We start from the raw sequence: 15,532 nt of genomic DNA, 5'->3' as shown, positions 1-15,532 counted from the left end.
ATTCATCACTGTGATGATAAATTCTGGTACAGTTTAAAACTGTTGTGTATTTTTTTTTGGTCCAGTCTGTTTTCCACCTGACCACGTCTACTTTTCCAAAGACTATGCCCCTTTTTTAGGTCACGCCCACTTAGTTGGACAAGTTGGAAAAGTGTAGAAAAGAGGTCTAAAAGCCTTGATAAATTTGATGGAAAGCATTTTTTTGTGCAAATTACTCTAGATGTCTGAAAAAATAGCTTAACACATTCCCCTTAATATATTTTATGTTTTTTAACACTTTTCATTTATTTTCTGAAGCTGATAAAGATTGCTGACTCAGAAGAACATGTGTTTCCTGTTAATGGTGGATTTAAAGCTTTGGGAGGGATCATTAATTCTGTAAGTACCACAATGGAAACGGTCTGGTTGTAAATTTCTGAATGTGCGAAGTTAGTATTTGCAGCATAAGGGTACATTTAATAACTGCAGACTTTTTTCAGCTTGATTTCTCAGTAACATTGTGCATCTGGATATGTTAGTTTTACCAAAGACACTGGATCTTTTAGAGAACTAGATTAGGCTTGATTTACATGTTGAAGAAATATTTTTTATTGTCTGAATTGATTATCATTGATTTATTGTCATATGTACCAGGCTAAACAAGGTGCAGGGATCTGGACCCACAGAAATTCAGCCATTTCAGGTGCTGACATTCACTGCATCCCTCCAGAACTAGTATTTAACTAGTAAAAATGTTATGATGTCATTCCACATTATGTCTGCACATATTGTTAACTCCAGGTCCATATTTCAGTGAATATTAATGGCTGCCCTATCCCAGGCTAAATGTTCAAGGTTGGGGCCACATCAAATGTCAGATATTCCAACTGTGAAATTGAAGCTTTCCAAAGCAAAGTTGATGTTTGTGAGAGATTTGCTGTACTTTGCTATATTTTTCCGCTGCTCTAGTTTTCATGAAACATATAAGTTACTATCCCTGATGGATATTCAGCAGCAAATTTGACATGGGTATCCCCAGGCTAAGGCTTCTTGTGCATCAATGTTGTTTTTGTTTGTTTTCTACATATGAATTCAATGGATAAAGCACATACAAATGCTTTTCAAAGGACTCACGTGCAGGGTTTTCATAGCCCTGTATGTGAGTCTACTGCCTGCACCACAAACTTCAGAGCAGGTCCTATTTCTATCCATATTTATGACTTAGGCAGTCTTTTCTACTGTCATTACTTAGGCATGGGTCCATTGCTTTCAGCCTGAGAATGTGGACATTCTGATGCAGTTTTATGAGACAAAGTTTGTTCAAATGGAAGAAAATATACAAAAAGATATATTATTCCATTTTTTGTTTTTAGCTTAAATAACTACAACACAAGCTCTATGGTGGCGTTTATTGAACTTCAGGCGCACCACAATGGGATATTAGGTCATTCTCTAGTAAGGGCTGAGTGAAGAGAGCTCAAAGGCTGAGCCCTCTCCAGAAAGGGCAGGTGTCATCTGTATTTCAGAGCAGAGACTTTATACTAGGTACCGCAATTTTGTACCAATTGCTGGAGTTAACATAGATTTTCAGGCCAGTCATTCAGCAGTAGTGATCCGGAGGCAGGCTGTTACGGATGAGCAGTATTTGCACAATATACTGCAATACCATTAAAGCCAGAAATAATAATTTATAGCCCCTTTCCCTAAAAAGCATATATAAATGAAGAACATAAAATCATAAACATGTTAGGTATTCTGTTTTGTTATTGTATCATAATAGTGATAAGTGTTATTATTACTGTAAATTTATCTCTTAAACATGCCCCGTATATGTCAGAAGTCGGAGTTTAAAGAGGTTGAGGTTTGGCTTACCAACTCAACAGCCCTGATTTACATCAGCCACATACAAATTCACGCATATAAAATAGTAGCATTAGCAGTGATATAATAATAAGCATTATTTTTCAAAATTATTTAAAAATAGTAGGTCATTTACAATGGAAAATAATTGTTTATGCCTAGATGCATTTTAACAATATGCCCATTGTAAGTGCTCTTATTTCAATTTCAGTCTAATATTTCAAATACTTACTACATATTTTGAGAACTATGTGGATGTAGTACATTCAGAAAACCAATACTGGCATTAAATGCATATATTTTACAGAGCATATTTTTTGGCAAGGGATATGGAAGATTTGTATAAATTATTTTTCAAAAGAAAAAAGGCAGAAATCTGATAAACTCTTATCGGATATAATCAGATATAAGAAAATACAATTATTTTAATTATCTGTCTCAAAAGCAAATGCAAGTATAGAATTTTGTAACATTTCTATGACTGTGTAAAAAGATACAACACAAAAACATCTGTTGTATTATTATTTTCATATTTCAAGGCTGCAACTAAAACAATATGTGAAAAAAGTGAACTAAGTCTTATTAGGTATGAGGTTACAAACCTGGATTTGTGGATAGCTGCCATTCTTTGCTGCAAGATCTGTCAGGGTGGATGAAGGTTTTTGCTAGACATTTATTTTCAGGTCTCTGTGGGTTGCACAGTTAAGGACAATACAGGACTCTGTTGGGGCAACTCAAGTGTGTGTGATTAGGGTCATTTTTGTGTTGGAAGGCACACCTGCTCTTTTCAGAGCACTATGGATCGGGATTAAGTTAGGAATATCTCCTGTCCCTAACAAAGAACCCACAGCATTACACTGTCACTACCATTCTCCACTTTAGGGATGGTTTTAATCATATATTAAGCAATGCCTGGTTATCTTGTTGACATAAAACCTTGAATTGAGGCTCAAAAATGTAATCTTAGTTTTTATTAGACTGGAGAATTAATTTTTACCGTTCTTACAGGGGCTTTTTTTGCAAACTCAATACAATAAAATAAAACTTTAGTTAGAACTTTCTTTGTAAGCAGGTCGGGCATTAGGTAGGATAACAACTAATAACTTAAACCGGGAAACATGAGAGCACAAAGCAATATTGTTGTTGGGGGCGGAGTAGGAGGGAGAGGGTGGGGGTAACAAGTAGGACTGGTTCACCAGCTCTTTATCTGTAATCATTCTCATATTATAAAGTTCAAACTTGTTTTCCTGAGCAAATCTATGGATATCCGTCACTTATTGCACTCTGTCTTGGAGTAATATGGAGCGCATCGGATCCATTATGTTTTGTACAATTTAAGCAAATTTGCGGTGGCACCTCTCTTGCCATATGCTATTGAGCGGACTTAGGGGTTCTGTTCATGAGGTGTTGATCGTGCTCTTGCCGATCATAAGGTGTTGGTTCTGGTGGTTTAGCTGGTGATTGCCTGGAGCTGATGATGTTGGTGCTACCACTGGTACTTATACTGGTGGTTGTACTGCTGATGCTGTCATTGGTGGTTCTTCCTGCAATGCTCTTGGTGCCACTGGAGGGGTTGCCAGTACCTGTAGCATTGCTGCTGGTGGCCCCTCTGGTCCAGCTAGTAATATGGATAGTATAGGAAGCATTTTGTTTTGTACAATCAAAGCGAAGTTGTGGCAGCACCTTTATTGCCAAATGCTGTTGAGGGGGTCTAGGGGTTCTGATGATGAGGTGCTGGTTCTGCTGGTGTCTTTCTTAAAGTGTTGGTTCTGGTGGAGTAGCTGGTGATGTGCTGGAGTTAGTTGATGGTGTTCCTGTTGCTGCTGGTAACAGGTACTGTCAGCAGTCAAACTCACAGTGGAGTGCTGTATTGATAGTTGACCTTCTGAAAGTTTCTCTCATCTTCACACAGAATCTTTGTAGCCACAGTAACTATTAGGTTCTGGTCACCTCTCGCCCCAAGGCCTGCCTCTCCTGAGTACTTAGCTCGGTGGGATAAACAGCTCTTAGATGAATCTTAGTTGTTCCAAACTTCTTCCATTTTATAATGATGTTGGCGACTGTGCTCTTGTGATTTTTTTGTGCTGCAAATTTTGTGTAGCCTCCTTCAGAACAATACCTTCCACATGTAGTTCTTTCCTCCTCATATCTAGGTTTTTCCTTGATATTCATTCTCAGTTCTGAGACCTTATATAGACATGGGTGTGTCTATCCAAATCTTCTCCATCCAACTGAATTTACCGCATATGAATGTCATTTAAAGTGTCATCTTAAAGATGACCAAATCTACAGAAGATCCCCAATATCAAGTATTACAACACATAGCTGGATACCTATCTAAAAAACAGATTTTTTGTTTTTCCTTTTCTCATAATGAGATATTGACTTTAGATTCAAGGGGGGGAAAGGCTGAATTTGTTAATATTTAAGTGCAAGGTGGCAACATCTAAATACAGTATATTTATTTACTACAGCACCTGAAAAAGCATCATATACTTTTCTTTACTCCTAGTATCAGAAAGTTAACTTTATTTTTAACTGTGCCCTATCAGTGGGAAAAGCAAATAATTAAACAGACCTTGATCCCAAGATAATAATTAATGGAAGTTAAAACAATAACAGTAAAAGTCTATTTAGTAACTGAGAATTTTGACATATTATTGTCTGGAAAGATTTTCTACCTTTACTAAAAAAATAAAAAGTTTTTCTGGACAATAAAATGAAGAATTATATACCGTATTTTTTAGTTGTACTGTTTGTAACAGTCTGCTCATGCTGTTTAGATGCTCCAGCAAAACAACAGTGTTTATAGTTCCAGCAGTAATTGAAAACTACAGTCATATCTTATGAGGCTGAGGTGGGTTCCCTCCATTGTGGTCTTGGTCTTACTTTAGCAAATTTGGAATTATTTAAAATACATAACCTCTTTGATAATGGTAAATGCAGAAAACAAAGGGTTATCCCATGTTACAATATCGGTCACATTTGCTTAAATACATATACTGTAGCATGGTTTCTGTGCATTATACAACAAATAGACCAAATAATACTTTTTTCTAGAGCTCATATTTCATAGACATTCTTGCCTTGGACATCCCCTTTAGTTTGTGTCATTGCAAGGACTCTAGCTAGGATCTGTGTAGCGTGTTGTCGTGGCACATGTTCAGTGTGCAGATGTTTGGCATCCATTGAAAGTTAGCAACTGTTTCCTTTTATATCAACAGAAAAGAAGGCAGATATATTCATTTTGAAAAAGAGTTTACGAGAATAAGCATAACTCATATACAAATGGGTCCTTAAAATATAAGCTAATATGTAATTAGCTTTTGTTTAAAATTTTGCTCCTCTTAGCAGAAAAATTTTGTGGACATACACTGTAATGAAGAATTGAAATGCTGCTGGCCCTTTAATTAGTCCATTGATTTTCTCAGCATGGAGCAGACACAGAACAGAAGATGGTCACTGGTCACATGTCCACATCACATGTCCTGCACCAGTGTTGTGGTGAGAGGTAATGTGCAGTGAAGGCAGTTACACATTATTACTATGGTAACAGAGCAAAAATGTCTATTACATCATCAGTGGGAGCAGAGCATAAGAGCGAGGAGCTGTTACGGGGAACTAAAGGATCATGGGACTTGTTGTTTCCAGTGGCGGCCATCTTGGTGATAACTCCAGCTACTTTAGAAAGCCCATAACATTTTGTGACTCATAAAATCAAACTATTTAAGCTCCATTTTGTGACTATTGACAGTGAGGTTTGTTATACTCATTTATTTATAGCATTATAGGTTTTTGTATAAGACGTTCATATTTCCGGAATGCCTATTTAACTATTATCTAGTCTACAGTGGGATAACTTTTGCTTATCTTGAATAAGCCCAAGTAGCAGGGGACCACTGTATGGGAACAGTATATAACGTTATGTTTTTCATCTGTTACTGGTGATCCCTGGGCTATTATCTGTGTGCAAGCATTACCACTGCCTTCTCACTGGTTTCCCTATCTTGTAGTTATTTAGATGGATAAAAACAAAACTTGGGTCACATGTGCCATCTATTAAGCAATAGTAAAGGCAATCTTTTATTGTTTTCTTTTTCTTGTAAAATGTCAGTGTGCCCTTTTACTTTTAGAGTTCGTTGCCTATATGGCCCAAAGTTTCCTTGGGTATCATAATAAAAAAGGTTAGAAAAAGAAATTAATCCGTCAACTCCAAACTATACATTATATTGTGTTGATACAGAAAAAGACAAGCACCCTATAACAGTGATGGCGAACCTTTTGGTGGCCGAGTGCCCAAACTGCAACCAAAAACCACCCTTATTTATTGCGAGGTGCCAACCAAAAATTAAAGCATTAACTTATTAATCCCTGTTCTTCAACAACTTTCTATCATATTGGCCTCTTGAGGACAAGATGGAAAATTTGCATCATTTTAGCTTCTTTCCAGTGTCCCTCTGCACACAGAGAATCGTTGGGCCAGCAGAAGGTCCTCCAAAGATAATTCGGCCCTGTCTACTCATTCTCCCTCTTCCTACAGTCCCAAGTAGCGAAGTAAGTATCACTTTAATATAGGACCAAAAGCAGCATCTTTTAAGTTGCTTGGAACTGCAGGAATATTCTTTGAATCCTGTCTGGTGCACTGGGGTGATGGCCTGGGTACCCACAGAAAGGGCTCTGAGTGCCACCTCTGGCACCCGTGCCATAGGTTCGCCACCACTGCCCTATAAGGCTGATGCCAATTGGCCCAAAGCAGGGAAAAAGAAAAGAAAAAGAATACTACTCTTTTGACTTTAAATATCAACAGCCACAGTACAATAATGTCTTCATCTAATGTTTGCCATTTGTTGAATGAATCAGATTGGGATAGTTTATCAAATAGTTTACCACAGTACTCTGTCGTAATTTTGACACAGTCTAAAATGCCACATTTAGGAAGACAGTTTCTTAACCAGAAAGACAAATGGGATGTGTCCTCCAAAAGGGGTTGCGACTTCATCAAACAAATGAATTCAATAAAAATGATACAAATTCACCAACATTATGGTGCTATTTTTCTTTGCTTAAACCAGGCAAACTAAAAGATATTGCACAGTTTGGCAAGAAAGACTTAAACGTAGTTGCATCGTGCGCCAGCATTATATGTTAGCCCTATCCCACGTATACTAGAATTGCAATATAATCTGCATCAGGAACTGGAGCTCCCCCCCCCCCACTTGGTGTGGAGTGGGATGCAGTTGTACACCAGTATAAACTTTGAAATTATGTAATCTTTATATGACAGATTGTTTAATTTTCTACTGTTTCCATTTTTCCTTTTTAGAGTTGTAGTAGACTAGACCCTTTTTCTCTTTTATCCCTAGTCTGGGAAAACTAATTGTTAAGCATATTATTTTCATCCAATAACATGATTTGTAACCAACTATGCTTCCATAAAGGTTTTTACATTTTTAGGAAGATCTGGGTTTTTGTTTGCCCACCCGTCTCTTGATGATAGACCACAAGTTCTCAATGGGAATAAGATCTAGTTTCCAGGCCATGGACCCAAAATCTCTATGTTTTGTTCCCTGAGCCATTAAGTTATCACCTTTGCTTCATGGTAAGGTATTCCATCATGCTGGAAAAGGCATTGTTGCCTGCTCTAGGATGGTTGGGAGAAGTTGCTCTTGGAGGACATTCTGGTACCATTCTTTATTCATGTGTTTTTAGGCAAGACTGTGAGAGAGCCGATTCCCTTTGCTGAGAAGCAACCCCACACATGAATGGTTGCAGGATGCTTTACAGTTGGCATGAGACAAGACTGGGGATGTTGCTCACCTTGTCTTCTCCGAACAAGCTGTTTTCCAGATGTTCCAAACAATAGGAAAGGGGATCAGAGAAAATGACTTTACCCCAGTCCTCAGTAGTCCACTCCCTGTATCTTTTGCAGAATATCAGTCTGTCCCTGATGTTTTTTCTGGAGAGAAGTGGCTTCTTTGCTGCCCTCCTTGACACCAGGCCTTGATCCAAGAGTCTCCACCTCACAGTGCGTGCAGATGCACTCACACCTTCCTGCTGCCATTCCTGAGCAAGCGCTGCACTGCTGGTAGCCCGATCCCGAAGCTGAAACACTTTTAAGAGACGTTCCTGGCGCTTGCTGGTCCTTCTTGGGCGCCCTGGAGCCTTTTTGGCAACAATGGAACCTCTCTCCTTAAATTCCTTGATGATGTGATAGATTGTTGATTGAGGTGCAATCTTTGTAGCGGCGATACTCTTCCCTGTCAGGCCAGTTTTGTTCAGTGCAATAATGACTGCACGTGTTTCTTTAGAGATAACCATGGTTAACAGAAGAGAAACAATGATGCCAAGCACCAGCCTCCTTATAAAGTGTCCAGTGGTGGGATTCTTCCTTAATCATGACAGATTGATCTCCAGCCCTGTCCTCATCAACACCAACACCTGTGTTAATGGAGCAATCACTGAAACAATGTTAGCTGCTCATTTTAAGGCCTGAAATGAAGTTGAAATGTGTTTTGGGGGAAAAAGTTCATTTGTAAAAATTAACATTTGTATCATTCTCAAAACTTTTGGCCATGACTGTGGATTCCTCATGATAGGTTTCCTTTAAATCTATAATATACAAAAAGTAACCTTTATCACACAACCACAGTAAAAGTGATAAATGTGTTATTGCCAAGGAACCCCATTGGGACCCCGAAGACATCACTGTGCTCATGTATACAGCTCTTATAGTTCTAAAAACCCACTTATACAGGATCACCTACAACACACAATAACTGCACTGCTTTTTTCCCTCACCTTGTGTCTCCATCTCCCCCCAAATAAATTGTGAGCGCTCAAGGGCTGGGTCCTCCTCCCGCTTGTCTCCTAATCACTGTAGTTTTGTATTTGTAATTGCATTTGTTCTTGTCTTATGTCTTCATGTTATGTATGTGAACCCCTTATGGATTGTACAGAACCATAAAATTAATGGTGCTCTATAAATAATAATTATTATTATAGAATTTGAATAGCATGGCAGGCTAAGGATAAATTATGGATTTAGAATATCTTGTTCTAGGGATCTGTGTAGTCCAGAATAGTAGGGCCACCAGCAATCAGACAGTAATGAGTTAAGAAATATGTGTAAATGCATAAAAACTATATTTTCAAGCTTTTAAAGTGACCCTATTTATTTGTGGTCCTAAGGGAAAGTTCCAGCCCACCTCCCTTCTTCCATTTATAGAGTACTAGAAACTTTTTGTGGTCAACTCCTTCTCGGCAGCTGTTGGTTTACTTTACCTGATAGATATGTACAGGAAATTTCTCTTTTTGCATTTTGATGACATATCCTAGCAACAAGCCTTTGATGTTTTCTGTTGTACAATCTCATTCAAGTAGTGATTCAAGTTATTAAGATCAAGAAAGTAACAAGAAGTTTAAAAATGTCCATAGACTAGATCAGTAATGTCATTGCTGGAAATGCAATTGGAAGTATACTTTGCTGTATGTTTTTAGGGAAGAAATGTAGATACACTTGGCCTAGGCAAGTGGAGCTTCCTGTTAAGTATTAATTGCTTATATAAATTATATACAGGCAGTCCCTGAGTTACATACAAGATAGGTTTTTTAGGTTTTTACCTAATTTGCATTTAAGGCAGTACTTGTATATTTTATCATTTTAACTCCATACAAAATGTTTTTTGCGTTTGTGACAATTGGATTTTCAACATTTTGTGCTATCATGGGAACAAGGATTATCAATATTAATTATGGACACCATACAGCTGATCATAGCACCCTGAGAGTATCCAGAGGTCACATTGGGCAGAGAGGTCCTTCTGTATGTAGATGTTGTCTGTAAGTAGGATGTCCTTAAGTGGTTAGTGGTCTCCTTTTAGTATGTCAGATTTCACTATTAAACTGGTACCAGACATCATTCTTTGGCTGTATATGTATAAGTATGTATAAGTATCATAAAATATTTATAGCACCCAATAAATAAAGTAACTGTAAGATTCCAAAATGGTGTAAGCTTAGAAGAGTTTTTTTCTGCATGAGAAGTTAACATTGTTTGTATCAGCATCAATCTGATTTATGAGCATTATTATCGTGTTATTAGAAAATCAAGTATCATAGAACAAAGAAAAGGTTCATTTAATTTTAGTAATAGTCATAGAGACTATTATGAGCTTCCTGTGTTGAGCCCCTGCGGCAAAAATTGATTGGAAGAGTTGTGTTCTTAGAATACATAACATGTTTACTTTGAGAAACAACATGTATTTCAGAGCTGGATGCTAGTATCTTTCTCTGTCTATATTACCTGTCAATTATGTTACATTTGATGGCCGTGAGATGCATTTTCCAGAAACCTTAGATGTATTTCCTGCCCGAGGCTTACATTAAATTCTGTTGTGGCCTGTTCTGTTTCCTTTTTAAGATCCTCACCACTGAGAGATACTTGCTGTTGGCTCAACACTACTTGCTTGTCAGTAAAGTTTCATACTCAATACTTATATTTTATTCTGTTAGTTACCATACAGGGGTTGGATGGATGAAACAGTTGGGTATATAGATTGCTTGAAAAACTTGAAAAAGAAAGTAGCTTTTTATCATTTTAAAAATAAGCATTCAATCTTTAAAGGAGATCGAACTGTGACAAAAAGTGGATTCTTTCAGAATGAAGGTAGACGATGAAGCCCCATGTAGAAGTCCTATTCTGATTATACCTTTCCTAAAAGTTTAGCATTAGGCTTTAGTATAGTAAACATGTTTTTTCCTTCACTTGCTAAAAGAATATTAGCAATCTATTTAATGACTATTTTCAACACTGCACCTTCAAATATAAAAAGGGAGTCAACCGGTAGTTTTGACCATAGCTGCAGATAGTGTTGGTTTAAATACTACTCACATGTGGAGCTATGTCTTTAACTGCCGGTATCTCCTTTATGATGATCTATTTTACATGTATGTACATTTGGCGGTACTAAGATCTAGCACATTATTTGTTCTTACCAATAAAATAACCCACAGATCACAAGAACAGGGGGTCTGATGCACCCCTGTCGGATGTATCTTATAAAAATCACCTCACATAAGAAGAATTAAGATATAGTTCTGATAATAATCTTCATAATAATCTACATTATCTTATATTTTACACAATGGCAATAATTATGTTTCTAAAATAGCCCCTACTTTAAGGACACAGTTGTTCGCTGGCCTATTCAGAAGTGGTGACAATCGGAACAATACATGGATCAGTACAGTTGGTTTTTACAGATGTGGCCATGACATATGCAGATGTTGCCAATACGCTTGTCCAACAAAAAAAGCTAAATGCTTTACCACCAAATAAAACATCATATTAACTGTAACACTACACGTGTGTACCTAATATCCTGCAATATGTCCATATCTCACATGACCTAAGTGGCGGGTAATTTAAGACTAGCTGCTGACATAGTATACCTAGGCATGATTAAGATGCTTTTATCAAAACGAGTAGGCTAGTTTCAGTCTTCTGCACTTGTTGATCCCAATCCTTCCTCACAATGCATGTAAACTTTTTAAAAGAGGAATAAAGCTAGAAGATAAGTATTATTATGACCCCATTTGGAAGCTGGAGTTTTTCTTCATTTGTCTTCTGCAGATAAATGGCGTAAATGAGGTGTAACATCAGTGGTGGATGGAGTGATGTTTTCTAAAAAAAAGAAAAACTTGGTTAAAAAAATATGTCATTTTCTGATGATACGTTTCCTCTAGATTTAGGATCATAGATATAATAAAGTAAAACTCCAACCGTTATGCCATAAATTGTACATACAACAGATTACTCGCTTCATTTACCACCAATCCTAAAAGAAATACAGAAACCTTATTATGATTTCACAGGTTGTATTGCATGTACATTAATATCTCCTCAGCATCATAGAAGTGCTGGCATTATACATGTGTGATAGAATAAAAGCCTTTCCTTAGCTCTCAGTGATCACGAGGAACATTGATGGCAAGTTTTAGTGGCAATCTTCCATAACAGGACAGTTAGTGTTATTTAATGCTCAGCTCAATTATTACATTATTCACTAGATATTACTGTACTCTTTTCCAGATGAATGTGTAATAAGCATCTATAATAATGGCACGTAATCAATGCTTTTCTGGCACAGCTGACATATAGCTCTAGTCTGGGAGTACATTTTTCATTCTTTAGCCGGTTTGTGTTTATTCCCTGTGGTAGCAGTGAGTTTAGAACAAGTAGCAATGCATCACCATTCTCATAGACCCCGATAAAGAGGCAAAATAAAACATAAACATGTTTCATTTTTATGGGAACATTTTTTTAAAGTCGAGTTTTAGTAGCACTTAGCACATACAGGAAGTTGTTTAGTTGGTTGCTTCATCTGCAAACCGTTTATCTCTTTTATTGTCAGGATGCATATATTTTATATCGTTTCATATCCAGTTGGAAATTGTTGCAGTATTTACATAGGGCTATGCAGCTTTGAGGTTGCTGTTAGATTGCTCAGACCGAAACAAAACTAGCAGATTTTCAGAAGCAGAATAATTATTGTTGTCATGGATCTCATGTAATATTATGTTTAATCCTTTCATATGGTAACTGACAGAATATATAAAAGGAAAAAAGGAATGAAATGAAGTCCTGGTTTTTAAATTATTTGCTATAATAATTTCTATTTAAGTTGTTTATGCTTTCAGTAAATGGTGTTAATGAATTTCATATCAAATAGTTATACATTTCTTTTTCATACCTTTTTTTTGATTGGTTCTTCAAGTTTTTCAAGATTTCTGCATATCCTGGGTAGATCTAGAGGCAAACATTGAAGGTTTCCATTGAATTACTATGAATAGAGATCATGAAAATTATGATAATAATAATAAATAATATTCATATATATTCATTGACTAAATTACACACATTGGGACAAATTTACTAAGAGCTGTGCGCCAGTTTTCTGTCGGAATTTGCACATTCTTTCCAGTGTAAACCGCCGGCACAGGCATTTAAGAAGTGTCTGGATCATACTTACGTCGCACATGACCCTCATGCGACACAAATTAGGGGCGTTCCAGTGCTCAGTCGGACTGTGTGCCAGAATTGTGTCGCATGCCCTATGTTAAAGGTGCACCAAAAATGTGTGGTGCACTCTTTCGGAGCTGTGCAGGGGGCACCAAATTCATGAAAGGTGGGCACCAGAAAAACTGACACACCTCACACACTACAAAGGCAAACTGCATTTAGTGCACTGCTTTTAGTAAATGTGCCCCATTGTGTAGTTTCCTAGGGTGTTTGAGGAGGTAGCTTTTGACATAAAAAATAGCTTCTATGATGGCAACTCAGAGTCTTCTATGAAACTAAACTAATGCTAGAAGGACACTGACTAAATTCCTTCTTTTTTCCATGATTTAAAGGGGTTGTCCGAGTTTTGAAAAAAAACTATAGGTGGCCGGGAGCGGGCTGCTTAAAACAATAAAGATGTACTTACCTTCCGGTGCCCTCCGGTATCCAGCGCTGCTGTCGCTGCATTTAGCTTCCGGCCAGCCGTGGCCGGGCACGCCTATCCGTCCCTATACACAGCATTGTGTATGGGCGCCGGAAGGTTGTCGGGTCCGGCCGGAAGCTGAGTCCAGCACTGCTCCGGCGGCCATGTTTGTTTACATGGCGCCCGGACCGGAGCGACAGCAGTGCTGGATACCGGAGGGCACCGGAAGGTAAGTACATCTTTATTGTTTTAAGCAGCCCGCTACCGGCCACCTATAGTTTTTTTTCAAAACTCGGACAACCCCTTTAACTGTAGTTTCTTACACTTTTCAGTATGACAGGAATAGAGAGATGTACACCTTTAGGCCTCATGCACACTGCTGCATGTGTAAAACATCCCCAATATTCTGGTCAATTATTATGCACAATATTATGGTCATGATCATAAGGCCTTACCTGTATACTTGCAAACCTACAATGATCGGAAGTGGAAGACAAATGCTAAAGATATCCATAGAATATTCTTGTTTGTTTTTTTTTCCATTGGCAAACAGGGTGTGAATTGATCATAACTTGTAAGAAACAAAATTTATAACAAAAGCTTGTTCCATGTAAAAATCTTTCATGTCATAGTCATGTTACAATAAAAAAAAAAACATATTTCTCTTGACACAAAGATATTTTATTTTGTGCAGATTTTAAAGAAGTCATGCACAGAAATCTTGTATGTGGATCCATCATCCGTCTGTGTCGGCGGTAAGAAAATTGATGTTCGTATTAGAGTTTCCTGGCTGCAGAGTACACTAGTTTGCTTTAGCTTTATTCTTTTTGCTAGGAGCACAGTGTTTGCTATAGCCACATAAAGTATAACTTCCTTCTCTGGCTATTCTATCTTACAGCTAGATAAATATTCATGTAAAAATATTTTATGGAAAGGAAGTTCATCTGAAAAAATAAATAAAAGTGTTTGATGATAACTATGTTAAATGTATTCCAAGCAAAAATGCTACATGTTTATTTATTTTTTAATATCACACTGCCATTCTTTCATTTTCCTGTACCCTACTGTTACTAGATTTAATATTCTTTAGGTTTATTTTAGTTTATTGATAGTTCAGCAGTTGACAACAATGTAATCAGAATACTAGGCTTGAGAAAAAAAGGAGCATTTCTCTTTTACACATTCATAAAAAGAGACACTGTGCAATGTATGGCATAAAAATGATCAAAAGTGCATTAAAAAGGAAAACAGCTGCAAAGGTGGCAAGTGCAAAGTTAGCTCAAGAATGAGTAATAAACACTCGTTTCAGGTCTTTCAGAGGACCAAAGGACCAGACCATCACCAGTTTTTAGGTTAAGCTTTGAAATAAAAGCAATGTGTAATGCTGCTTTAAAGGGGCGAACATAGATGGAAAGGTAGGACAGAAACAGACAGTGAGCCCTAAAGCTTGATCCCCCCAGATGTCCATAACTAATTGCCTATCCTACCCTAAGGAGTAGGGTGGAATTGGTGGACATTCCCTTCCTGGGCCAAAGAATAAATGTGAACGATATCACGAGTCACAACCAATACATTACAGAATTCCAGGGCAAAGGGATAGTCAAAAGACAAGCAATAGATCAAAGACGGCAAAATTGAAAAGTACAGAAAACGCTAGCAGGCTTCACTAAAGACTTAACCATTTACAGTACTGAATAAAGTCAACAGGAGTCAGACTGGTGTCAATGAATGGAATAAGAGTTCATACCAGTTTAGGACAAAATGTTAAAGTAACTAAACAAACAGTACAAAATACAATAATCAGCACATATTCTGCAATAATTTTAAGCCTAAACCCCACAGATGTTACACAACATTTTTTTATTGTACGTTTGATTTAAGTCATGCACATGTCTCTAACATATCTCACAGATATCCACAGAAAACTGAGTAGCATAATGCAATTGTAGAACCACTCTTTTACCTAATCCCATTGTCATTTAGTCATCTTTTACTTTATAACCCATCTATAGAGCTTTATTGAATGTTGTTATCAAATGTATCAAATCTGATGGTGATATCTGCCAATTAGGTCAAAAGCAAGTATGAAAGTCATTTTGACAAGAGACAATGGGGCAGAAATGTTATTGTGTCTGTCCCAGACTTTTGTCCTGAATAGTATACAAAAAAGTGGCTTTGGTGCTTTTACATGTATTTATTATGTTTGTGCA

The 15,532-nt window shown here is 37.3% G+C and overlaps 1 protein-coding gene across 1 annotated transcript in view; it reads left to right on the top strand.

The window, feature by feature from the left end:
- ANTXR2 (ANTXR cell adhesion molecule 2) overlaps positions 1 to 15,532 on the top strand; it is a 145,352-nt gene that overhangs the window by 42,335 nt on the left and 87,485 nt on the right. The window contains exons 8-9 of the mRNA XM_072114472.1: positions 298 to 378; positions 14,017 to 14,077. Of these exons, the coding sequence (XP_071970573.1) occupies positions 298 to 378; positions 14,017 to 14,077 (142 nt within the window). The remainder of the gene's footprint in view (positions 1 to 297; positions 379 to 14,016; positions 14,078 to 15,532) is intronic.

The sequence above is a fragment of the Engystomops pustulosus genome, chromosome 1, assembly GCF_040894005.1.
Source record: "Engystomops pustulosus chromosome 1, aEngPut4.maternal, whole genome shotgun sequence".
In the NCBI taxonomy this organism is placed as follows: domain Eukaryota; kingdom Metazoa; phylum Chordata; class Amphibia; order Anura; family Leptodactylidae; genus Engystomops; species Engystomops pustulosus.
The sequence above is the reverse complement of the archived record's forward strand: the minus strand, read 5'-3'. Positions and strand labels throughout refer to the sequence as shown.